This window comes from Dromiciops gliroides, chromosome 2 (genome assembly GCF_019393635.1).
Source record: "Dromiciops gliroides isolate mDroGli1 chromosome 2, mDroGli1.pri, whole genome shotgun sequence".
Taxonomy (NCBI): domain Eukaryota; kingdom Metazoa; phylum Chordata; class Mammalia; order Microbiotheria; family Microbiotheriidae; genus Dromiciops; species Dromiciops gliroides.
The window spans coordinates 13,571,288-13,598,320 of NC_057862.1; the positions used below are offsets into that span (position 1 = coordinate 13,571,288).

Genomic DNA, 27,033 nt, shown 5'->3' on the forward strand with positions numbered 1-27,033 from the left:
TATTTTACAAATGAGGAAACTGAGGCACCGAGGTTAAGTGATTTACTCAGGGTCACACAGCAAGTATCTGAGGCTGGATTGGAACTCAAGTCTTCCTGACTTCCAGGCAGTGCTTCACTTAACAGCCTCATTTGTAAAATGGTGGCTGAGCAGTGGACTATGACCTTGAAGGCCCCTTCTGTTTGTTAATTTGCTTGGTGGATGGATGGATGGATGAATGAATGAATGGATGGATGGATGGATGGATGAATGGATGGATGGATGGATGGATGGATGAATGGATGGATGGATGAATGGATAGATGGATGAATGAATGGATGGATGGATGGATAGATGGATGGATGGATGGATGGATGGATGGATAGATGGATGAATGAATGGATGGATGGATGGATGGATGGATGGATGGATGGATGGATGGATGGATGGATGAGCATTTATTAAGTGCTTACTGTCTTCTAGGCAATGTAGGGCACTGGGAAGAATACTGAATTGGGAGGTACAAGACCCAGGCTCTGCCATTTACTATAAGTAGGACCTAGGCAAGTCATTTTCTTTTTGAGCCTCAGTTTCCTCCTCTGTAGAGTGTGTGTGTGTGTGTGTGGGGGGTTCAGCTCGATAATTTCTAAGGCCTTCTCCAGCTCTCAGTCTATCCTTCTTTGTTCTCTTCTGAGGCAGCTAGGAGGCCCAATAGACAGAGCACGGGGCCTGGAGTCAGGGAGACCTGAGTTCAAATTTGACCTCAGACAGTTACTAGCTCTGTGACCCTGAGAAAGTCAATTAATGTCTGTTTGCCTCGGTTTCCCCAACTGTAAAATGGGGAATGATGATAACAGCACCTACATCCCGAGGTGGTTGTGGGGATCAAAAGAGAGAATATTTGTTAAGAACTTAGCATAGAGCCTGCCCATAGCTGGCATTATATAAATGATAGCTATTATTTTTAGGGTTATTCCTCATCCCATGACACCTGGCTCCTCTGAGCGGTCTGTCTCCCATAGCTATAAATAAGGGGAGCTTTTAGTTGAAGGAGGACTGACCTTAGCAGGCAGGGTGGGGCAGGGTGGGGGTCTGTTGGCTGCATTTTATTGTGAGGTCAGCTACAACAGACTTCTTGGTGACTGGACTTAAAACCTCCCCTTCCTCTGACACTCCAAGTGCTCATCTTCCAAGGGGAAAAGATGTCCCGACAAGTGTGTGCCGTGTAATTAGGAGAATCGGACTCATTGTTCTCTCATTTGACGGCCGGGCACGACTCACCCAGCATATGTCACTGCTTGCAGAAAGAATAGTTGGGTTTTTTTTTAAATGATTAGGTTGGTGAGGAAATCAGGCTTCCTCTCTGATTTCTGCTGCTTAGCCTCAGGCAGAAATGTTGGAAAGAGTCTGGGAAAGTGTGTGTCATCCCTCCCTGTGATCTCTGAGCCTGTGAGCTCCAGCTGAACTTGGCACAAGACACCCCCATCCCCCACCATCTTTCAAGCCTTGGTTAACTGCTGTGCTTCTCGGTGTTGCATGTCCTGGAGAAAACACGTCCAGCCCCCAGAATGACTTGCGGTCCTCTCCTTACTTGGGAAACAGTTGGTGCTGCCCCAGCCCTGGCCACTGAGCTTCAGATATGAGGCATCCCCTTGGCCGTCCAGAGGGAGGCCTGGTCTCAGTCTAGGCCCTGTTCTGCAGAGACAAGAACTGAGGACCTGCTCTCTGTTGCTTTGGTTTTTTAATTCTGTATAAGAAAAATCCCAGGGCACGTGGCTTTGGAAGGATGAGCTAATCCCACAGTGACTAACCCTCCAAGTGGGATGTGTTGTTCAGTGTATTTCAGTTCCTATGGTTACCGTAGAGTCCAAAACCTTTTCAGAGAGCGAGAGATCAGTTGCAGCCAGCTGATGCGGCCATCTGTTGGAGCTCATGTTTCCGGGACCTTGTTTCTCTTGAATTCGAGTGACCCAGAGTTTCCGACCCCCTGTAAAGAATCCCTGGGGGCAGAGGTCCCTGTAATTTGCTTGGGCTGAAAGGGAAGACCAGCCAACTACAGTTAGGCAGGGGCTGTTACAGGCCAATGGCCTGAGAGAACATTCTGTTGGAAAGGCATAATGTCTAAAAAAAGAGGCAGCCTGGGGTAAAGGTGTTGGAGACCCGGCCCTGTGGGTTCAAGGCCTGCCTCTGAAGCATAGACCCTGGGCAAGTCACTGAACTGTAGGTGTCCCACGCCACTGTCTCTGACTAGGAGTTACAAAGAGAAGATCCCAGCATGCTTTGGTAGTACAAGTCCTTTCTGCCAATGAAATCACAGCCCCCCCCCCAAAAAAAAACCCAAACAAACCCAACCCCCCCCAAAAAACCAGTTGTCCTAAAAACTTCTCTGCCTCTTCCTGCTATCTGTGGCCATCAGCCTGTCCGATGGGGAGTTAAAAGCAATGACTTTTTTTTTCCCTGTTACTGTTTTTGTAACCATTGTGCCTAGCACAGTGCTCGGCTCATAGAAGGTGCTTCATGAATGCTCATTGATCAATCAGTGCACAGATTGAAAAAATGGATATCCAGAATATCCAGTATCTTGGCAGAGATACTGGAGAGATTTGCCATTTCCTTCTCCAGCTCATTTTACAGATGAGGAAACTGAGGCAAACAGGGTGAAGTGACTTGCCCAGAGTCACTCAGCTAGGAAGTGTCTGAGGCCAGATTTGAACTCAGGAAGGAGTATAGGCCTAGCACTCAGTGTACTATGGCGCCACCTAGCGGCCCCTCGTGATCTTGGAGAAATGACTCCAACTTCTGTTTCTTCATCTGTAAAGTGGGGATAATGTTAATACCCACCTCTTAGGTTGGTTGTGATGCCCAAACGAGGTCATCCGCGTATAGTGCTCTGTGTGCCTTCCAGCACGGTCTGACCCTCAGCTGTTGTTGTGATGGACTCCCCCTCATTCACAGCATGACAATGGAAAGCATTTAGCAGGTGCGTCCCCCTCACTTCTCTGACTCTAAGGACCTCTTAATGTCTGTGAATCCTCTCTGCCAAGGGGACCAACGCCCCTGTCCCCCTCTTCCCCACCAGTGCCTGAGCAGATCACCTCCTCCTGGTGCTGTTGGCTCTGGAAAATGCATTGACCCACAGTGGACTTTTGGGTCGTTGTTGAAAGAGCCCTTGGGAAGGAAATTCTGTTACTTCCCAGAAGGGCCCATTCTCCTTCTGGACAATTCTCCCCATTAGCAAGTTCTTCCTTAAAATCTAGAAGGCGGGGGGCAGATAGGTGGCGCAGTGGATAAAGCACCAGCCCTGGATTCGGGAGGACCTGAGTTCAAATCTGGCCTCAGACACTTGACACTTACTAGCTGCATGACCCTGGGCAAGTCACTTAACCCTCATTGCCCCCCCAAACAAAAAAATCTAGAAGACAGCTAGGGTAGCCATCCCCAGTTCTTTGGACATCCTCATCTGGCATGTGCTCCAGGCCCTTTGCCACCTGAATGAAGTGATTGTCAGTGTGCCCCCACTTCTGTCTCTGCCTCTGAACCCCCTTCCCATGAGCCTCAGCCCCAGTGCTGCCCCCTGACATTCCTCCTCCCCCAGCCACACATGTTCACTCGCTCCTCACATTTTCCTAGAGCATTTGATCTGATCCTTAAGGTCTTGGATTAGAACTGGAAGGATTCTTAGAGGTTATTTTATAGAGTTGGAAATTGCAGTCCAGAGAGGGTTAAGTGACTTCCCCAGGATTAGTCAGCAAGCATGTTTCTGAGCGGTATTTGAACTCAGGTCCTTTCACTCTGCATCCTTTGCTCTTTCCATTCCGCCAGCAGGCAGTGATTTTTGCTACCTCTGAACATCTAGAGCACTTGGCACCTCTCCTCGTGACTTTGCCTGTTCTCTCTTCGGTTCAGGTCATTCGTGCCTGTGCCTCGTCTCCTTGGCTGGACTTGGAGCTTTGGGAGCTGCCTTCTTGTTAGCCTGGGCTTTGCACAGTGTCATGTTGAAGAGTATCAAGCACCTACTATGTGCCAGGCACTAGCGCTAAGTGCTCAGGATACAAAAAAGAGCAAATACAGGCTAAAGGGGCCGCTGTTGTGATGTTGTGATGCTCAGATGGTTTTAGATGTAAGCACAGTCCCTGGGGCGCCGTGGAAAAGCAGAGGGTCAGGCTTCTTTCATGTCATTCACGCTTTCTGATGCTGAGCCCTCCCACGGTGCCAAAGACCCTGGCGACAGGAACGGTCTTTTGTGGGTCTTCTTTAGCTGTGGCCATGGCCCCTACAGGAGCCCTTGGGCCCAGGCCACTCCTCCCCCGGGGCTGCTTCCCAGACAGGAAGCCTGACCAGTCCCAAGCCTCTTGGCCTCAGGGTTCAGAGAAGAGCATGTTAGGGAGAAGAGTGTGGTTGGAGGCTGCAGACAGGTCGGGCAGGATGAGAACTAGGGAAAGACCATGGGATTTATCAGTTAAAAGATCACTAGTCACTTGGGTGAAATGATGAGGTCAGAATTATGATGAAAGTGAGAGGAAGAGAAGTAGAGGCATCCATTGTAGGTGGCCATGGGAGGGAAGAGAGCTGGGGGATGACAGGGAGGGTTTGTGGGAGGATGGTGGAGATACAATCATCTGGAGGTGGGGGGAGAGCTTGTAGACAGTGAGACTGGAGATCAAGGAGAGAATGGGAGGAAGCGGGCGAGCAGCCTCCTGAAGATGGGGTGGAATGGGTTCACTTGTGCCTGTAGACAGGATTGCCTTGGCAAAGAGAAAGGCTGCTTAGCTCTTCATGTGAAGGGGTGAAGGTGGAGGTATTGGCTGAAGGCACCTGCAGGATGTGAACCGTGCGCTCTTTGAATGGCCTCTTTTTCTAGTGAAATCTGGGGCAGGGTGCTCAGCGGGGGGGGGGGGCGGGGAAGCTGTGGAGGCTCAAAGAGGAATGAAATGATTTGGAAAAGCCATGGGAAGGAGTGGGGAATCGATCCACAAGGTATAGAAGGATTGTCTTGTGGCTCCGAGGGCATAGCCAGGATTGTGTGACCCAAACTCATTGTGCCCCATGGAGGACAAATTTGTGATTTTCTGCAGGGCAGGATCATGGACGGAATAAAGGACCGGGAGAGGACATGATAGAGTTGAACTGGTTCACTCAGGGGTCCTGATGGTGGAGGGAAGAGTGTGTAGCCAGTGTAGAGGTGATAGCCTGGGAAAGGACTGAGGGGTGGAGGGATGGGAGGTCACATGGTTTGGGGTTGTAGTTCAGAGGAAGACGTGCAACGTCAGCAGACGATGGCAGGTAAAGGCCATTTCAGAGAACATGAAGCTGGAGAACTCATGGTGGTGGCAAGATCAAGGGCACACGTGACCGTAGCGGTGGTGGGGCGTAGGACTCATTCATGGGAAACGAGCAGATCGAGTCGTTGGGTGGTGAGGTTATTAGAGGGACCATCAGTATGTGTGTCGAAGTGTCCTGGAATGAGAGCAGAAGTTAGAGAGAAGAGCAGGGTTGAGTCCGGCACTAAGCTCAATTGAGGAAGGACGGAGAGTGTCCTAGAGGTTTGTAGACAAGTGGCCAGAATCTTGATTGGGTGATAAATATGGATTACATGAACCTCAGAGGAGCAGTTACTGAGGGACGGTGTTTGAGGGAGAGCCTAGAGTGGCTCCCCCACCCCAAGCAGGGCATCAGCCAGGGGTCGGGCTGTGTGAGTGGAAGTGCAGCTCGTTACCTATGAAACAGGCCTTCCAAAGAGGTGGGTAGCTTTAGAGTAAGTTGTGGGGGGATTGGGGGAATCAGTGGGGGATAGAAAACGGTTTGAGCAATGGCAATGCAAGGTTCAGAATCACTAGGTAAGGGTGGGGATGATGGGATGAATGTTTGCTAATCACTGAGGAATTCATCAGGTTATCATTGTTCACAGCAGACAGCTGGGGGGTGGGGAGCACAGTAAAGAGGGGCTCCCTAGGCTGAGTCAAGTCTCATAGAGCTGTATGTGGTTGTAGATAATACCCATCTGGACGGCATAAATGATTGAAATGTGTCCAGTCTGGCTAGGAACTGGGTCCCTGTGCTTACTGGGCAGGTGTTGGAGCATTTGAATCATTCTTCCCCAGTCACAGAAGACTTTGCTCCCCGCCCCCCCCTTCACAGGGTCACCAAAGGACATTTGCTCTTGCTCATGAATTCTGAAGGAACTCATTGTGTGTTCTTAAGAGTTCCTCACAAAACAGTTGGTTCTGAAATCCGAGGAGTAGCTGAGTTAGGCTATTCTTGGCCTGCGTCTCTGGGCTGTCGTTTCTGGGGGAGACTGTGGTGGGTAGGATACACTTCTCAGCTGCAGGCCCCCTGTGGCAGGTCCTGAATCGGATTTTCTTCCGGTGGTGCCCACTGCTCCTGGCTGCTTGATTCAGTTAGTGTGGCTTTGCTCCTTTCTCAGAGCCGGAGGGCCCCCGCCCTGGCATCTGTTTCATTGATGAGAAGGTGTCACAGAGCAAAGAGCTGGCAAGTTGGAGAACTCCCTTAGTGACCAAGTCACATGGTCAGTCTAGGCTTCAGTTGGACTGGATGACATCCGAGCCCCTTCCATCCCACGTTCAACATGAAGGGTTCTCTGTCAGCTCTGATGTTCCTTTTTTCCAAGTCTCTTCTGACCCCAGCATTCTGTATTCATTGTCCTCACGCCCCTTCAAACCCTGATATTGTCATGCTTTGTCAAGAGGTTCCAGGCTTTGCTTCTGTTGGAAGCAGGACGCTGTCTAGTACCCCTGGGATGGGGCTGTCCTGGTGATGGGTTTAGCTCATGATACCAGTGACCTCTTGCTGTCCCTGGAGGTTTAGACACGGCTCAGCAGAGCCATCACTGATTCTATCAAATGCCTTGATCTATCTAAAGGAATTTTCCCTTGTAACCAAGTCCCAAGCACCTGTTCTGGTAGAGGATGTGGAGAACCCCTATAAGGGGACTCCATTCTTAATCTGGAAATCTTGCTTTGGCTCTTAGTTTTTCGGCCTTCAGAAACCAGATTTTGACCAAAGAAGTCCAGACGTGGTGACACTGGGTCTTGGCTTCTGATCTCTGCCTCTGACTGTGGTGCTAAAGAGCCGGGCACAGCCAGAAGACATTAGCCATTACAGGCAGGTGGCCAGAGAGCAGGGACCCTCTTCAGGCTTCAGCCTGAATGATGATGTACGTGCTAGAGCAGTGATGGGTGAGCAGAATCCTGGGGTAGGAAGCTCTTCTCCAGCCCCACAGCTGGTCAGGGTCTCCTCGGGGGTCACCCTCTGACTTGGCCTCTTGGTCCTCTTCTGTTCTGAGGAGGACTTTAGGGATTTGGAAGGCATCTCTTTCAACATCTCAGGTGGTGAGTGTGTAATTTAAGATTCTAAATGTGGATTCTAATCTGTTCCCCCAGTTTTGGGGGAAACTGACTAAAAATCACTGATAAAACGAGTTTAGGTTTTTAAGGGTTTATTGGAAAATAGAAAGAAAAAGATTGAGAACAGAATTCTAACAGCCTGGCATTCCTATCTTTCCTCAAATTTCCTGTGAAGTCCTCTGCCGCCACCACCATCAAGTCAGGAAGCCAAAAAGCCCAGCGCTCTCTGCGCAGGCTCCCTTTCCTCCTTCCTGTCTCCTCCCAGACCATAGGAGGCTCCTCAAGTTGATTGGCTGGTAGCCTTGATAGACAGCACCCATGAGCAAACGTCATTTCCTGATGCCAAGGAAAAGCCACAATGCCTCTGAGGCATTTTCCTCATGGTGGAGCTTTCCCACAGCAAGTCTCCAGTAGGTGGCGTCATTCCAATCATTACATGAGGCCCATGATCTCTTGGCCAGTCATCTGAAGGAATTGAAAGAAAACAGCATCATTCTATCTGAAAATAGGCTTTTCTCTTTGTTTTTGGAGGGGGCATCCTTTACACCTGGAAAGAGTGAGGCATCCATTGTCAGAGCTGCAGGCTTCCCAGCAATTAATTGTCCCTAGAGTCATTTCACCTTGCACAAACCAACATGGCCCAGTGTTAGGTGGGATGCCATGTATCTGTTGCCCCTTGCCATGCAACCTCCTCTGCCCAGAAAACGAATAAAGCTAGCCATCTAGCTGTTCTTTCAGTACTGCTAAATGCCTCCTCTGTAAGACACAGTGCTAGGCACCAAGGGAAGTTGTGAGCAAACTCTCAAAAAGCTCACAGTCTTGGGGCAGCTAGGTGGTGCAGTAGATAGAGCACGGCCCTGGATTCAGGAGGACCTGAGTTCAAATCCGGCCTCAGACACTTAACACTCACTAGCTGTGTGACCCTGGGCAAGTCACTTAACTCCAATTGCCTCACCAAAGGGAAAAGAAAAAAAAAGCTCACAGTCTAGTTGGGATGACCACACAGGAGCACGTGCACATAAACACACTCACACTCTCTATAAGTTAGAATACCAGTCCCTAAGTGGACAGCAAAAGCAGTCAGGCAAACACTGTGTGCTAAGCACTGTGTGCTAAGCACTGTGTGCTAAGCACTGTGTTAAGGGCTGGGCATAGAAAGACAGTGGCTGCCCTTAGGAGAGCTTACCTTCTAGTCAGGGGAGACAACATAGACATGGTATATTTCCAACAGAAGGGAGCCTGTGAGCTGAGCTTCACGGGGCTAAGAGCTGGAGCAAGTGCGTTCTATTGAATTCAGCAAGTATTTAAGTGCCTGCTGGGAGCCTGGCCCCTGGCTAGGCGGATCCTCTGGGTCTGAATGTGGTGTCTGCACTGTTCTTGGGTACGCCTTAGGAGACCGTCCATGTAGCTGGGCCCCTTGAATTCTCTCTAAGATTTTTGGAGTCTGAGCAGGAGTGAGACCTCAAGATCCTCCCACATGTCTTTGCGTGTGATGACTCCAGATAGATCTGTATCCATCCACTTTATATTTATGCTGTTTCTGCTTGGATATGTGTACTTTTCACCTCCATGAGGCTGGGAGCTCCCCGAGAAGACTAGGAATTGCTTCCTTCTTTGTACTTGTATCTGTATTGATAGCATAGTACCTGGCATACAGTAGGTCCCTATTATGTGCGTGTTGATTGACTAACTGATCTCTAGCTCAGTATTTGTCTTCTTTCTCTGATTTGTAGCTTTTGGGGGATTTTTTTTTCTTTTGATTATAAGAGGCCATGAGCTGTTGATTGATTATTTGAAGTAATGCAAACAGAGCCCAATAAAGCTAAAGCCTCTTTTATGCCATTCCATCAATAAGCATTTATTAAGCACCTACTATGTGCCATTCACTGTGCTAGGTCCTAGAGCTACAAAGATAAAAACTATACCTTCCTTGCCCTCAAGGAGCTTACATTTTCTATGTTTTCCCCACTGGGGCACAGTTAGGATAGACCCATTTTTATTTAGTTTAAAATTTTTATTGACAGGTTTTGTTTTACCTTTATTTTTTAAATTATTCAGAATATTACCTTTCTTTCTGAATATATTCCATCCTTTCCCTGAGAGTGAATGAAAGGAGACGGGAAACAAGAAAAGCACTTTCTTGAGCAAACCAGCCCATCCATCCAGTCCAGCTGTGTCCCTGAGTACACGTGTTCAACCCGTGGTCACCCGCTCTGGAAAGGAGGGAAGACGCATTTGTCAGGACGTTCTCCAGGGCTGGGCTTGTTCACACCAATTGCATGATGGTCAGGATTATGTTTCTCTTTTTCCTTCCTGTTCTGTTCCTCTCCATGGCTGCAGCTCTCCATGGATCTCATTTTCCTGGTTCTGCTTCCTTCCCTGAGCCTCAGTTCTTAGGAATCTTCTCACGCTTCTCCAGGCCCATCATAGTTATCATTTCTTGGGAGACAGTACGGGTCAACCACATCCACACACCCCAGTTTGTTCAGCCGTCCCTGACTGGATGAGGCCGTACACTCTGACAGTGCCCTGAAAGTGAAATAAGCATTGACTAGCTAAGTGCTGGACGTGTCCACTGTTTTAAGGGAGCTGCAGGCCATGAACACATAATCAGATTATTTCTGCTCCTTCCCAAGGCCTCGGGAAGGTCATCCTACACCACTCTGGGGAGTGAGCTGTTAGACCATTTAACCCCCATATAACGAATGGTCCCTCGCTTGTGTCAGGGACTGCTGAGTTTTATAGATGCTGTTATCATGTCAACAGAAAAGGAAAAAAAAAATCCTTTTCTTTCCCCAGGTAGCAGTGAGAGTAAGCACAAAGAAAGAGTTCACTAGGCCCCTTGCCTCAGCTTTGGGAGAAGCCACCGGAAAAAACATCCTGCCTGACAATGGCCTTGAGTCCCACCTCCTTTAAGAAAGGCATCGTGGCTACTGCAGTTAGCCTCCCAATTGGTCTCCCTGCCACCAGCCTCCCTCCACTCCCCTTCATCCTCTATACATAGTTGCCAGAGAGTTTCCTTAGGAGCAGATCTGATCATGCCACCTTCTCCCTGCAAGCTTCTGTGGCTCCCCGTGTCCTCTAGGGTCACAGCCACACAATCCTCTCTTGCATTTAAATGTCTTCCCAGCTTGGACCTTCTTTTCCCCCCAAGATTCCTACATTTGACTCTCCCCTGTCCACCCTCCTTTCTGGTCCTTTATTTTTGAGTAGTACCAATGAGGTGTGTTTTTTAAAGAGTTGATATATAACACCATCTTTACATAAAATTCGCGATCGCTGACACTTCTGTATCATTTATCGTGTGTCAGACACTGTGCTAAAGTGCATCTCATTGGGTGCTCACAACAACCCTTGCAATTGGTGCTCTTAGTACCCTCATTTTACACACGAGGAAACTGAGGCAAACAGGTTAAACAACAACAACAATAATAACTTGCCCAGGGTCATATGGCGAGTGAGTGTCTGAAACTGGATTTGAACTCAGGTCCTCCTGACTCCAGAGCCGGTGCTCTCTCCGCTGTACCACCTGGTGACACATCTGACTCTCTTCCTGTCTCCATGCCTTTGCCCTGACTGTGCCCCATGCCTGGGTACCCTCCCTCCTCTTTGCTGCCTGGAGTCCCACCTTCTTCCTGATGTCTTTCCTGGTCTCCATGGCTTCTCATGTTCTTCCTCTTGAAATGACCATGAGTTCATCTTGTGTGTGTTCTGTCTCCACATGGCGAGTACCCATTGACCTCCATGTTACGGTGTAGTTCCCTCTTCCTTTGCACAGTGACCAGCATATAGGAAGTGCTTAGTAAATGCTGGTTGACTGTTAAGAGACTGTCAAATTAAAGGATTCCTAGAACTGTCAGTCAAGAACTGGGAAGAGCCTTAGCCCTAGTCCCACCCCCTAATTTTACAGATGAAGAAACTGAGGCCCAGAGAGGTCATAAGATGAGGATCTGGAAGGGGCCTCAGAAGCATTCTAGTCTGACCCTCTCATTTTACATTTAAGGACACTGAGGCTCAGGGAGATGAAATTACTTGTGGAAGGTAATGAAGATGGAAAGTGCCAGAGGCAGGATTTGAATCCAGAACCCTGGTTGGAACTGGGTGACTATGAGACAGTCATTTTTCTCTCTGGCCCTTAATTTCCTGACCTCTCAAATGAGGGGCTTAGAATATGAGGACTCGACCTTTGCCATCCCTTCCGGTTCAGTGTCTCATGACCTCACTTTTCTTTTCCAGAAGTGGCAGGAAAAATAAACATGGGCCTTCTGGGTGATGCAGATGGGTAAACATTGACTGGGAGGTGTTAGATAAAGTGCTTAAGAAGCTTGCGCAACATTTGAAAGGACTGGTTTTGTCCTACTTCCAGAGGATAGAAAGCCATTGACAGGAAAATGATTCAATTCAGCCAATAGCCATGAAGCACCTACTGCGTGCAGAATGCTAGGCTAGGCTCTGAGAATAGATACAGAGTTGAAATGATACAGTCCTGCTCCTGAGGAGGAAATGGACTGATGGGGGTCTGGTATTGGGGGGGTGGAAGGGATGGGGAGCTACTGCAAAAGGTGAGATTGATTTGAATCTTAAAGGGAGCCTTGAAGATAGAGGTGAGTCAGAGGAGCCAGGGCAAAGGCATGAAGAGGGGAGATGATGTATTGTATGTGAGGAGCTGCCAGGAGGCCTGTTGTAGCTGGATCTCATTGGTACTATGAGGGTGTTGGACATTTGTCCTCTGACCCCTCCAGCTCTGGCTTTATCAGTCCTGTGATGTGACCCTAAGGGATGCATAGGATTTTCCCCCAGTGTTTGTTTCTTTAAAATATTTTTAAAATTTCACTGACATCTTTGCCTCTATGTGACTTTTATTTCCCAGTATATCCCTTCCCTCCCGCTTTTCTTACCCATCAAGCCCTCCCTTGTAACAAAGAATCACAAAGAAAGAGGGATGGAAAAAGCAGTTTGGCAAAACTGGCCAACATGGCAACTGAATCCGACAGTGTAATGCATAGGTATTAACAGGGGAGAAGGTTGAGGGGGAGGACCTTCTAGGTATAGTTCAATGCAGTGAGCATCTGTTATGCACCTTCTGTGTGTTAGGCATGGGCTAGGTGTTGGGGTACAAAGACAGGGTAATTTTGGGGATGGTGCTAAAAATGAGGGGGATGAGTGGGTCAGGAAGGGTCTCACAGAGCAGGTGACTCCTGAACTGAGCCTAGAAGGGAGATCATTCCAGACATGGGGGACGGGCTATGCAAAGGCACAGAGAGGTGGTAGCTGAAATAGTGAGAGCAAAGGGACAGAGCTGATGAAACCTAGAACATGTTCATTGCTCGCATTGGCTGGAGCATAGAGTATAGCATTAGAAAAGTAATAAGATAAGGCTGGAAATGTATTATAGAAGCTTACAATCTAAGGTGACTGTTTGGTCCAACCTGTAGCTTAACAAGTTTTCCTTGCATGGTATTCCTAACAAATGTTCATTCAGCCTTTTCTTGAGGTTGTCTAGTGGTGACCCATGGAAGCCCACAAGAGCTCTCCTTGTTGGCAAGTTTTTTCTGACATCGAAGCTAAATGAGCCACTTTGCAACTTCTGTCCACTGTGTCTAATCTGGCCCTTTGGGGCCTAAAAGAATAAATCTGATTCCTCTTCTGTATGAGAAGCTTTCAGATTCTTGAAGACAACTTCCATTCCCCTTTGTGTCTTCTCTTCTCTAGGCTAAATGTCCCTCAAATTGATACAAGGTAATTTTGTACGCACCTCCTTCACCAGACCTTCTTTGGTGAGAATTCCAGACCCTTCATTATCAGTCAACAAATATTCCTTAAGTGCATATGCTCAGCTAGTGCTAAGGATCCAAACCCAGGGAATGAAGAACCATTTTGAGAGTAGTCCAGTTTCCTTTGGGTCTAGTAGCATCAAAAATTTCACAGATCTGAATGTCAAGAGACATTTTGACTTTATTTAGTAGGCAATAGAGAACCACTCATGATTTCTGAGCATGGAGATGTGAACAGATACATCTCAGTGTAACAGAAAAATGGGATTTGGGGTGGAGAGGTAGCATGTCAGAATTCCTGATTCCCTGCAAGACTCAGCTCAAGTGCCACCTTCTCCCATCAATTCCTTATTAGCCTCCTTCCCAAAACTCCCTCATATTTATTTTGCATTTTCTCCTTGTACATAATGATCTATGTGCTTGTTTTCTCTGTCAGTGGAATGGAAGCCCTTTGAGAGAAGGGAGTTTCATTTTTGTCTTTTTTATCCCCAATGCCCGGCACATAGTTGGTCCTTAATAAATGCTTATTGATTGTATTTTGGAGTCAATATAGTGCCCTGTGTTTTCCCAATGGTAACTGGTTTGGGTTTTTTTTTTTCCTTTCTTGAGTGGAAGAAAATGAATGTAAGGGGATTAACATGAACTGATGCCTATTGTTTCTCTTTTCTTGCAGCTTTTTGGAGACTGGGAAGCTCATCTACGGAGGATCATGAAGATGATAGCTGGGGGTGGCCTGTCTATCACAGGCTCCCACAACATGTGTGGAGACTATCTCTACAGTGGGCATACAGTCATGTTAACCCTGACTTACTTATTTATCAAAGAGTGTAAGTCCAAGTCTACTTTTCTTTCCATTTGGGTCCTTTTTGTCCTCACTTTACTCAGTGTGTCATTGGGAAATATACCTGAGAGGCTGAAGAAAGTCATGAGACTAAGTGTCCAGGTTGTACAATGACTGCCCAGTGCTCACTTCCCCATGGTAGGCTTTGTTTCCATCCTCTCTACTGCAGAGAGTGGAACTGAGAAATAATTGGGGCAAGCTCAGAAGAAAACTCTTATTCCTGGTGGCTGCTACCATGGTAGATGTAGAGAGAAAGCAACCAAATGAGAGCCACAGGGAGAGAGTGGCCCAGCCTAACCGTGGCCTTGAGTGCATGGAAGGAATGGCCCTAATTGTCCTCCGCTCATGACTAGGCTTTGCTGTTGGGGCTGTACTAGATGGAACTTGATTCTGTCTCCACTGAAACTCCCAGATTTGCCCAACACTTGTCTTAGACGTGGAAAGACAGGCTATGACCCTGCAAGTTGAATTACATGTCCCCCAGCATAGCCCTAATAGCAAAGCCTAATTGTGAATGTAGGATAAAGACAGTTAGGGCCAGTCCCTTCCAGGCGCTAAGGGGAGGGTTCGGCTGGGCTGCTCGTTCCCCTGGGCACTGATATATAAGGAGTAGAAAATCAGTCCAATGGCCCGGAGCATAGAGAACATGGCGGAATTCATGGGTAATGAGCCTGTAAATATGTTCTAGGCCCTTAAATGCCAATAGAGCAGGTTCTATTGTATCCTAGAGCCAGTAGGGGGACATGGAGCCTCTTGAAGCAGGGAGTGAAGTGGTCCAACAAGTGCTTTAGGAATATTGATTAGTCAGCTTGTGGAGGGAGAAGGCGGCTCAATCTAGAGACTGGTTTGGAGACTACCACGATAACAAGGTCATTCATTCATACTTTATGGGATTATTGGAACATAGATTTAGAACTGGATGTGACTGTGATGGTCAGTGGGCCGACCCCGTCATTTTTCACATGAAGGATCTAGGCTGCAGGGCTTGAAGAAGAGCTGCTATTGGATGAAGCGGGAGAAAAGGACAAACGCAGGAAATGTTGAGTTTGCATCACTTTGACCTCGTAGGTGATTGTGGGGACAGAAGGGCAAGAAGAGTCAAGGACACTTCCCAAGGGGCAGAGCTGGTCTCCTGAGGGATGAGGTTGTTCTCAGCACAAATCAGGGAACTTGGAGGAGGACAGGGACGCTTCCTCGGGGACACTCGAGGAGTCTCTCTCTACCAGCTTTGGTGACAGAGCAGATGAGAACTGCTTGGTGTCCATGTCAACCTCTGCTTGTGAGCATGTGCCCAGATCAATGGGGATCGATGTCTTACAGAACATTGGCTCCAAAGTGTAGTTCAGGGCAATCCAATTACTTCCATTGGGGTATGAGGAAAATAATTGCGGCAGCGGCTCTTCTGGGCTGATCGAACCCAGACAACTATTTAAAGACGCTGATTATGATGGCTACCTGAATACGCAGCAGGGAAAATCAAAGGGGATCAGCAGACACTGGGTTTGGATCGGGGTACGGCCAGTGCTCTCCTCTCCGAGCCCCAATGTCCTCAAGTCTTGAAAATGTCATTCAGTCAGTAAACATTAAGCCGCTAATATGGGCCGGGCACTTTGCTGAGTACTAGGACAATGAAGCACTTTGCAATGTTGTAGAGCCAGTGATAGAAGGGCCTCCAAGGCCGGCAGATCCACCACAAAGGAGAGTTCTCAGAGCACAGCGGGAAAAGAGTGATGCTGGGCGAGTCCCGTAAAGTTTGTGTGTCTGAAGCAACTTCCTAGGGAAAACAAGTACAGTCTAGAGTGGAGGTGGAGAGTCACGGGACTTGGGATCAAATCCCAGGCCTGCCTCTGGGACCTTGGCAGTGCCCCTCCCTTTCTAGGCTTCCATCAGTCAAGTGGAGTGGTTGTATCAGGTGATAGTTAAGGTTCCTTCTAGCTATAATAATAATAACAACAGCAACAGTGATGATGATGGTGGTGGTGTGGAATGATTTATATAACTTATCTCCACGTAGCAACCCGGGGAGGTTGGTGCTATTATTATCCCATTTACAGAGGAGGAATTTGGGGGCCAGAGAAGTTAGTGAGGCAGATTTCAAGCAGAGGCCGCCCTAATCCAATCCCAGCACTCTGTCCTCTGCCCCTTGCTGATGACTAAACATTTGCTATGTCATGTATAGGGTGCTGACTTTTTTTTTGTGCCATAGATCCCTCTGACAGAACAGTGAAGTCTACAGACCCTTCCTTAGGGTTGTATTTTGTTGCCTTCCTTCGTGATTGGAGGATGTGCTAAATTTTACTTTAGTGATAGTAAAATTAGGGTATATATTTTTTCCCATCCAATTTGATGGGCCCTCAAAATCTCTCTGTAGACTCCTTAGTCATCTATGGACTCCAGGTTAAGAACTCCTGTGCTAAATCCCAGGGAGGTGGCACCCTGCATCAGGGTTTCTATCCTTTCACTCCCTGATGTTGATAAAATCAGAGATCCTTGACCTTTTCACTTCTTTCCTCATAATATTGTTCCAGAGAAGATGCTTTGTAAGCTTTAAAGTGTCAGAGAAGTGTATTTATTTGTTCATGGTTTTTAAAAAGCATGAATTACTTTCCTGTCTCAGTGTATTTGCTGTGGTGGGACTGTGTCGGGACCATGTGACTATGACCACTTTTTGCTCCTTCCAGATTCCCCTCGGCGACTCTGGTGGTACCATTGGCTCTGCTGGATTCTCAGCTTCTCTGGGGTCTTCTGTATCCTCTTGGCACATGAACACTACACTGTGGACGTCGTGGTGGCTTACTACATCACCACCAGACTTTTCTGGTGGTATCACACAATGGCTAATCAGCAAGTGAGTCATGATTCACCCCTGTCCCCACCTGTGGCTCCATTTTAGATTCTTCTGCTCCTGGTTTAGTGCCCTGTGGTGTTCTTAAGACCTAAAAGACATGTCCCTTAAAAGAGAATCACAAAGAACCAGGAGGCAGATTGTTCTTGAATTTAGGAGACCTGCATTTGATACCCAGCTCGGCTCATCATTAGCTGTCTGACCCCCATGTAGATCTTCTCCTCTCTGGCCCCCAGTCTTCTTCAGTGGCATAGTGGAAAGAGTGTTGGCTTTAGAGGTAAATGACTTGTTTTCCTATTCTGCCTCTGGCACTGACTGGGTGACTTTGGGTAAGCCCTTCCCTTCCTAGGATCCCTTCTCCCTTGTTGATTAAATGAGAGGGTTAGACTAGATGGATGGTGCTTAATAAATATTTGGTGGTTAATTGCTTCTAGCTCAAGCTAGTCTTCTATGGAGCAGTCCTGTGTGAATTCCAAGCACTTTTTGCCTTTCCTCCGCCATCTTTGAGCTAGTCTTCTATGAACTGTGATATGAAGGAATGGGCGCTAGATGTCCTCTGCATTTCCTTCTGGCTCTGATAGATCACTCATGGTTTCCAAGGTCCCTGTCTTTGCTTCTTCAGGGCAGGATCCCTTGTCCCAAGGCAGGGATCACCCCAAAGCTCTTTGGGCTTTGTTTTTGTTTTTCCCCTGTGAGATATCTAGAAATGTGGCCAGCTGTAGGAAATCGCTTCCCTTCCAAAAGTCCTATCTTACGCCCTCTTTGTCTGTGAGAGTGGCTTTTTGAGACTGTCTCCTTAATGGATGCTCTTTTCTTCAGAGACTTAGGGTTATTATGATATTTCTAGCTAGTCACTGAAAGAATTAGTGGAACTTCCTTCTCCTCCTTGTATTGCTGGTTGTTTATCACAGACAGGTTCTGTGCATGTGGAGTTCCCCTGCTGGGGGCTTGTAACTAAGAGCCAGGCCAGGGTGAAGCCAGGGCATGGTGGGGAGGGATGAACTGCATTTCTGGACCTGCTCACTTCCTTCTTTGTTATTTCAGGTGCTAAAAGAAGCTTCCCAAATGAACCTCCTGGCGAGAGTTTGGTGGTATAAGCCCTTCCAGTACTTTGAAAAGAATGTCCAAGGAATTGTACCTCGCTCTTATCACTGGCCTTTCCCCTGGCCTGTGGTCCACCTCAGTAGACAAGTGAAATACAGTCGATTGGTAAATGACACATAACAGCTGTTCAAAGTTGGGAAAGAGGAGCTATCCAAAGTACTGAGGACTCCGTGAGGAAATCGCCATAAAATCAACGCCTCCCTAATCCTTTGATCTTTCAACAGTTACCTTGACTTAACCTAGTCAGTTACCTGGTCAGCACTGTGATCTTTTTTTTTTCTCTCCAAAGGACCTGCGTTGGACAACAATAAAGAGAATTTAACTTATCATGCACTGTATGCATTTCTTGTCGATAGGTTGGGGATTTACATAACCCATGGCCATGCTCCTTTGTATATGATGCGGCAGCATAAACATAAGCTTTTATATCCTCAGTTCTGGTCTTTCCAGCCCCGCCTGGAAATAAAGCGTATTATTTTCTTGGGAAAACATACTTTTCATATCTCTTTGCCCCAAAGATTGGGCTGTAAGCCATTTTCTAGCAAACGTCTATATGAAGGTTTCTAAGCACCTGAACGGAATTCCATTCAGAGCTCTTTCTACCTGTTGCGCTGATAGTCAAGTGAAAAAAAAAGGTAGATGCGAAAAGGTTTGGTAACTTTTGATTTTGTAAAAATCAGCAGTGATGGTGTCAAAAAAAGTGCAAAAAAAAAACCACCACAGATTCTGTTGTAAAGTGATTTTCTAAGTATTTCCTAACTTTATTTTTCAAGATGTCTATGAAATCTAAATTTAAAGATTTTTACATGTCAGAGAGAGGAGAGTGAATACTTAAAAATGCTTCTTGGCAGAAAGATTTGTCTATGTTTCTAGTGCCTTTCTTGTCTTGATTGTATGGTCAGTAGGCGATCTTAAATGTTTTTATTTGAAATAAAAGTATTCCACAAAGCCACGATGATATGTATACATGATTCAATTTTGCATCTCTAGCTAAAATGAAGCCAAGGTTCCTTCTAGTGTTGAAATTGCTAAGAATTGAAGACTGGGGAAGGGACACATTCTCGTGTCGGTGCCTGTTCGCCTGTTGTGACAAGGTGACTGGGACATATCTCCCTTGAAATCTTTTATTGTCTCTTTGGTAGCTGGATTTTAAAGAGGCCATAAAACCAGCCATGAATCCATTCCCCTTTTTCTCGGCCGGGGTTGCAAATGATTTCCAGTATGCCCCTCCTCCTGACCATGCAGTTGGCCAAAATAACAACAATGATGATGACACAGAGAGAGGTGTATTTCTTTAAAATATATTTGTGCAGAAACTGCATGTAACTCCGAGTCTCACTCCAGCCAGACTCTGGTCTGGGGAGGTATTCTATCCTATCCTTGCCAACGTGCAGAACAAACTAGTTTTTTAAGAATGAGAAGTCTATATATCCATTCTGTATTTTACGTGCAGCAGAATTATCTTCTGTAGGGTTTTTTTTTGTGTATTCACAAGGTGATATTTGTATTGTAAAACAATAATGGTGAAGGAAATAAAGGCTTTTAAAAAAAAGATCTAGTTTGCTCTTTCATTTCTGAAAGTTTTATCTTGTAGTGGGAGAGGGAATTCTGATGGTGTGCTGAGGCTACTCCTGACCTTGAGTGTACCTTTAAAAACTTGTTTCTATTTTTTAAAGCCAAAACCATTTTCCAGTAATCTCTGCCCTTCCTTTTTTTTTTTTTTTTTTTTGCTGGGCAATATGGGTTAAGTGACTTGCCCCGGGTCACACACAGCTAGTGTCAAGTGTTTGAGGCTGGATTTAAACTCAGGTCCTCCTGAATTCAGGGCTGGTGCTTTATCTACTGTGCCACCCATCTGCCCCTCTGCCCTTCCTTATTACAAGGAAAAACAAAATGGTGAAGAAAAGCCATCTGCTACAGTGGCTGAAAATTAATAAGTGTACGTGTCCACTAACTCGCTACTGAAAGAACTATGATCCCACATCAATCATCTGGAACCGATGGTGTAGCACAGTGTAAAAAATACTGGAGAGTCATTTGAACTCCGATCTGAGTTCAAATCCCAGCTCCGTCACGTGCTACTTGTGTGACAGTGGCCAAGTCATTTATTGGGCCTCAGTTTCTTTTTCTGGAAAATGAAAAGGGGCTAAATGACCTTTGACATCTGTTCTAGCTCCAAGACCCATGATCTTAGAATTCCAATGCCCTTTTTAAAATGAGGGAGGGTTGGTTTGGGGGTTGGAATTGGAGAGGTGGTATTTCAGGTAAGTGCTTGTGATTTCAAATATCCTTTTGATGTAAAGATGTCATAATGAACAGTAGGTAACTAGATGATCTCATTGTCAAGAAGTTTTGGGTCCAAGTGTGGCACATTCTGGTTGAGGGGCCCTGGGCAAGTCCCTTAGTCTTTAAGTGACTCAAGCAAATCTCTGAGTATATACGAATTGCAGAGAAATTGTCCATTTGCCCAGTGGGGGAAGTTCCCTCTTCAAGAATTCCTTATGCTAATCAAACCAACCCTGGCTTTGTTTTGAAATGAAAAGAGTCTTCCTTGGGTGACTTACTGGGGTATAGATGCCCTCCTGGGTTCTTCAAGTCTTGGCCCACAGAGTATGTGCCCCAGCTGGCTCTGCTAAACTGGGAGGACTTTCAGAATGGGTGGGACCAGTAATAAGCTGTAGGGTAAGTTCATTGACGGCCATCTAAGTTGGAGAGGGTTATGAGGCATGAGTGAGTCCCCAGGCCACCGAAGTCATTGATGCTTGGTGCTGCATGGAGGTAAGGAAATAGAACAGATAACTACACCTTATTGGGGAGTGGGGGGTGGCAGAGGAATAGGGAGGGGTTATTCAAGGATCTATTTCTGCTTTGTTCTGTTCTGCTTTTTTTTTAGGTCTTCTTTTTTATTTTTAATTTTTCTGTCCCCAGTAACCTCCAGCTAATGGGTGATTTTCTAAATCTACAAAAATTATAATAACCAATATGCTGAACCAAGGCCACTGCTCATGGTCGCCTGTCATGCTTAATTAGCTTTCTGTATGGGTTTGCAATTTGGAATTTAGCCAGTGGATTCTCAGGAAAGTAATTAATGTTGTCCGTTCTCTCCCCCCCCCCCCAATGAACCCAGGAACAATTTAGCTTTTCTAATAATTGGTGGAATAGCTTTGGGCTTAAACCACTAACATGGGAAGACTAGTAAATGGAAGGCAAGCAAATATGCATTTAAAATGTGAGACTAGGAGGGAAAGAAGAAAAACAATGCTTCCTCTTTCTATAATGGTTTAGGCTATTCCCAAAGCCCTTTGCTGGTGGAATGTGGGCTCTTTGTGAATAGAAGTTATTTCATTCTTTGTACTTCAATCCCTCATCACCTCACCCAGTGCTGGGCACACAATTGACACTTAATAAATGCTTACTCATTAGTGGTGCAAGTATTATGATTCTACTTTTTTCATAGGGAGCAACAGGCTCAGAGAGATGTACTGGCTTGATGAGGGTGCCACAATTGGTGAATTTTTATTCATTCACCCAGGTCTCTCTCTACTTGTCTTCATTTTGTGCACTTGGCTAATTGTTAGAATGTTAGAACAAAAGGAGACAACTCTCTCCATCATGGTAACTTTGTCACTCCTGATTTAGTTTAAAGAAGAAACTAGACTGAAAGCTTTCTCGGTGCTGCATCTAATACCATTTCAGGGGTAAGTGACTTGACACCTTTTTGAAAGGGCTTTCAATGGATTCCAAAGACAATGACTCAGCAGGACTGAGTCTGGTTTTGGCCACTAGCAGCACCCAACTGTGGTGCTGAGTAATCTTTCATCGGCAAAGCACCTCATTGATTCATGCTTCATTTTTTAGCCCAGCAGAGCTTTCTGTGGGAGGGGGGTGGGGAATGATTGGAGCCTGGGAGAGGAAGACCCTCTGTCTTTGCCACCCTTCTGGATGTATCCCAAGCCACAGGAGTGGAAGAAGTGGGTACAATGTCCAACTTGGGGTCTGAGGACTTTGACTGGAATTCTGGCTCTGCTGCTCACTGGGGGACCATGGGAAAATCAAGGCAACTCTGGCCCTCAATTCCTTTATCTGTCAAATAAGAGAGTTGGACTAGCTGTCCCCAAAAGTACCTTTAACCCTGTGATCTTAGATATGAAATGCTTACTCAGAGTGAAATGATGTGTCCGCCAAGTTAAGCTCTGGGGATACAAAGGCAGAACTATGGTCCCTGCCCTCAAGGAAATGCCAGTTGAATGCGGACAACTGGGGGCTTACAAGATTATGTATGGGGTGGATGCAAGTGAATCCCTATTGGGAGGCACTAGCTTCTGGGAGGGAGGGGAGACTGAGAACAGCCTCCCCCAGAGGTGAGATCTGAGCTGTCTTAAAGGAACCCAGGGAAAATAGGAGGGGAAGAGAGAACCAGAGCCTTTCAGGTGTGGGAAGTGCTTATGTATCCATTGAGCATCCATCCTGTTTTCCAACTGCCTTAGAGCTTTGGAAATGTAATGGATGACTGAGGGGTCCTAGCTTTGCCGCTGGTACATGGGACAGAGCCATGGGTCTGATTCTGTCGGGCACAGAGTAAGTGTTTGGTAAATGCTCGTTGGTTTGTTGACTGTATGATCTGGGAAGATCACCTGACCTTTCTGTGCCATCGCTTCCTTATCTGTAAAATGGGATCATAATCCCCGCACCCCTCCAGGGCTCATGGTGAGGAAAGCACTGAGTCAGCCTAGAGGGCGCATAGGGAGCTGCTGGGGCTCTGGCACAGCCTCTTGTCTCTGATGCCCTTTCACCAGTCTTTTAATTAGAGTTAATGAATGCTGGGCAGTAGCAGAGCTCGAGCCTGGGGCTCACCTGTTTTAAAACTCCCCACTGTTGGGGCTACCTTTCAGAAGGACTTGGCAAACCTGCCCAGGGAGAGCCCTCTTTATCGGCCAACTCTGGAGCAGCCTCTAGTACCCTCTTGTGGTGAACATGGGCATTGCCCGTGAACAGGCCTCCTGGGGTCTTGGTGCCTATTTTCTTTTCTCCCCCTGCTCCCGTAGCTGCAGAGGAATTTTACCTCTCAGCTCTAACTTTGCTGATAACTGTCCTCAATTTCTCTAGGCAGCTGGGTATTGCAGTGCATAGAGTGGTGGGCCTGGAGGCAGGAAAGCCTGAGTTCAAATCCAGCCTCAAACACTTACTAGCTGGGTGATCCTGGGCAAGTCACTTAACCTCTGTTTGCCTCCGTTTCCTGATCTGTAAAATGGAGATCATAATAGCACCTACCTCCCAGGATTGAGGATCATAATGAGATAATAAAGTGCTCAGCACAGTGCCTGGCACTATTTATAAAGGTTTGATGATGATGAAGATGAAGAAGAAAAAGATGATGTTGAAGATGATGAAGATGATGGAGAAGGAGGAGGAGAAGAAGAAGAAGAAGAAGAAAGAAGAAGGATTATGGTGATGATGATTGCTTGGAGGGCTGTCATGGAGAAGAAACATCAGGCTTGTTCTCCTTGGTCCCAGATGGCTGAATGAGGAGTGATGGGTAGAACAAGCCAGCAGCATTTCTAGTCCTGACATCAGGAAATCATTCCCAATGATGAGAGCTGCCTCAAAGAGGGAGGGCTGCCTCAGGACCCTGTGTTGGGGATATCATACAGAGAATTATTGTTCACCTATGAATGAAGACCACTGAGGTCTCTTCCTTCTGAGTGATCCTGTGAAAAGTAGAGTAACACCAAACTTTGGAGGGCCTTGAATGTCAGTAGAAGCATTTAAAGCTTGACACAATAGGCAATATCTGTCCTAAATGTTCCCATCATAAAAAGAACATTGATTGGGGGCGGGGGATGCTTCTGCTTCCAGAAAATAAAACGTCAGTTGTCTTCAGCCGACACATGAGCCCCACATACTATTACAATGCACAAGGTGTGAATTTGCCAGCACAAAAGATTCCCCCAAATGAGAACTTCCTGAATTCCCCAAGATGCTCTGGATTTAATCAGTCACAACTTTGAGTTTTCTGAGAAGCTAAGAAAACCATTTTCTTGTTGAGATTGAGGGAGGTAACATCTGGATCCTTCTGAAGAGGTGTGTATGGACAAAGCAGCACAGAGTATTGGACAGCCAATTTCAAGCCAGGTCTATCTATTGATTTCTACCTTGGAGTGCTTTGGGAATCTTGTAGCTGTTTTGAAGATCTTTCTCCCAACCAACCCACACGTCTCTTCTCCAGGCAAAACAGCCTTTAACCAAGTTAGACTTGAAGCCCCCCCACTCTCTGGCAGGGTTGTGTTGGAGCCTGCTTATACCCCAGTTGACCATCATATTTTCAGTGTGAATATGTACTTTTCAGAAATAAGCAAGTGCTATAAATCAGGGCTTGATTTATTGCTTTTGAGTGTCTGGACTTTTAAAAGTGATGAGGAAAATGTTAATGATGCAGATTAACCTTAAAAGCATGTCATAAGTACATTTCCCCCAAATCCTCCCCAGAAAGCCAATTGTTTTCAACATTTGTTTACATGAGATTCCCAATTTCAAATCCTTCTCCCTTCCTCCTCTCCCTCTCCTCCTCCCCCAGACAGCAGGCAATCTGATATAGGTTATATATATATATATATATATACAATAACACCAAACATTTCTGCACTAGTCATGTTATAAGAGAAGAATCAGCAAAAAAGGAAAAACCTCAAAAAAGAAAAACAACAGCACCAAAAACAAAAGAAATAGTATGGTTTAATCTGCATCCATATTCCACAGTTCTTTTTTCCCCCTGGATTTGGAGAGCTGTTTCCATCATGAGAACTTTGGAACTTTCTTGTACCATTGTATTGGTGAGAAGAATCCAATGTATCACAGTTGATCAACACATAATGTTGATGATACTTTGTACAATGTTCTCCTGGTTCTGCTCATCTGACTCATCATCAGTTCATGCAAGTCCTTCCAGGTTTCTCTGAACTCCTCCCACTCATCATTTCTTATAGCACAATAGAATTCCATTACATTCATATACCACAACTTGTTCAGCCATTCCCCAGTTGATGGGCAACCCATCAATTTCCAATTCCTTGCCACCACAAAAAGAGCAGCTATAAATATTTTTGTACATGTGGGTCCTTTTCCCTTTTTTATGATCTCTTTGGGAAAAAGACCCAAAAGTCGTATTGCTGGGTCAAAGGGTATGCACAGCTTTATAGCCCTTTGGGCATAATTCCAAATTGCTCTTCGGAATGGTTGGATCAGTTCACAGCTCTACCAACAATGCATTAGTGTTCTAATTTTCCCACAGCTTCTCCAACATTTATTATTTTCCTTTTTTTGTCATATTAGCCAATCTGATAGGTGTCAGGTGGTACCTCAGAGTTGTTTTAATTTGCATCTCTCTAATCAATAGTGATTTAGAGCATTTAGAAAGATAATTGTTAAAATTGAACTAGCATGTCCTCACTCTCTGGCCCCACAATCACATCTGCCCCTTCTTGTAGTACCAAATAAATGCATATTGACCAGGGAAGAGTGCAGTGAATCCCACTGAGTCCTGGGCTCCAGACCTTTTTTTATGAAGCCTAAGATGGTATCAGGTGGTTGGCTTTTGCCTACCATGTCACTGTTGACTTCCATTGAATTTGAGTTCTCATTAATAACTTCTCTTTGGCGTTAGTCATTCTGCCAGATCTAAATCCATCCAATAGTACAATTATCTGGTCCACATCTTTCCCCAATGTAAAAAAAAATTATTACAACTAATCTAGTCTGAAAAATTATATAACTACTTATATGAAAATTATGATTTTATGAAAAATTATAAGTTTAGAAAAATTATTATTGGGCCTTAAGTCTCATCTGGGTGGCCATTCAAATGTAGAAATATTTTGACTTACTGGCCTAATTTGGGGGGACTAATTTGACTGGAGGACTAATCTGTGGCCTTTCGACTCACTGGCTATCTGACTGCTATTAACTTGGTAGGGGCCAGTTAAAAATTTCTCCACGCCGCTCCCAAATTGATAAGCCAACGATTAAGAAGCCTCTTCCATTTTAACAGCAGAAGGTTTATTTATGAGATACAATTTAAAATTAAGAATACAGGGAAATAAAATGTACAACCTGACTGTGTTCTGGTGCATCTCTTTCTACCTGCTGCGCCTGGAACTATTTTAGCCTCCTCTTGCGTATCAACGGACTTTCTTCTAGTGTCCCTTCACTGAAAAGCCCCCCTGCTCCATATCGGCCTGCGTCCTTTCTTGCTCTTAGCTTTTTCTCCTTCCCCCGTCTCTTAGTGCTCCAGCCTTTCTGTTCTCTTAATCTTTGCTTTCTCCAACCCGTACCCTGTGCTGACCTCTTCTGTGCTCTCCACCGCCTCCTAGTCCTCTGGCGCCCCTTTCTGTCTGTGCCTCCCTTCTGGTCTAACTCCCCTGTATATATATCTTCCTTTTAACCACTCAAACCTCGGGCTCCCTGCGCCCCTCCCCCCCACCAAGCTAATCCGCCAGCTGCACTAGGGCTGCGGCTGGAGGGGACACCACACCCAGGGCTCCAGGGGTCTGTGCCCCGTGCTGTGCGCCCAGGGACCTCTGCACGGGCTATGCCAGAGGCTAGCCTGGACGAGTCCGGGATCTCTTGGATAGTCCGCTCATGGTGGAGGGACCTGGGGCTTTTTCCCCCAGCCGTCTGACCTGGAGTCTTGTGCAGCCCACGGGGCTTTTTGGGCTCAGCTGAAGCTGAGGGGGAGGGGCACCAGCCCCTCATACAGAAAAAACCCTGAGGGCCCAAGGCTTCCTAATCTCAGCCCAAAGGTAGGGTCCCCAAATCAAAATAAACTTCTACTCCAAGGAACTATTAAGTTGTCTAGAGTTGTCTCTTAGGCTCTTTACTTGCAACATTGACTTTTATTTTTAAAAATCTGAATCTAGAATCTTAGATTTGTCCTGACTCAACTTCATTTTATTTCCTTTGGCTCTGTTCCAGCTTGACAAGACCTTTGTGGTCGTGGGCTTTGTCATCCAGTGTTGTAGCTGTGCTTACAGACTTTGTAACATCTGCAGATCCAACAAGCATGCCGTGATTGTCTTTGTATCACTCATGAAAAACAGATGAAATAGCCTAGAGTCCAGGACAGATTCCTGG

The 27,033-nt window shown here is 46.2% G+C and overlaps 1 protein-coding gene across 9 annotated transcripts in view; it reads left to right on the forward strand.

The window, feature by feature from the left end:
* The window catches only part of LOC122740550 (phosphatidylcholine:ceramide cholinephosphotransferase 1), a 276,156-nt gene extending 257,301 nt beyond the window's left edge, over nucleotides 1-18,855 (forward strand). For all 9 annotated transcript variants that reach the window (XM_043982878.1, XM_043982877.1, XM_043982879.1 and 6 more), the window contains 3 exons: nucleotides 13,791-13,944; nucleotides 16,640-16,806; nucleotides 17,848-18,855. In XM_043982878.1, the coding sequence (XP_043838813.1) occupies nucleotides 13,791-13,944; nucleotides 16,640-16,806; nucleotides 17,848-18,027 (501 nt within the window). In that variant the 3' untranslated portion in view covers nucleotides 18,028-18,855. The remainder of the gene's footprint in view (nucleotides 1-13,790; nucleotides 13,945-16,639; nucleotides 16,807-17,847) is intronic.
* Nucleotides 18,856-27,033: the final 8,178 nt, after the last annotated feature.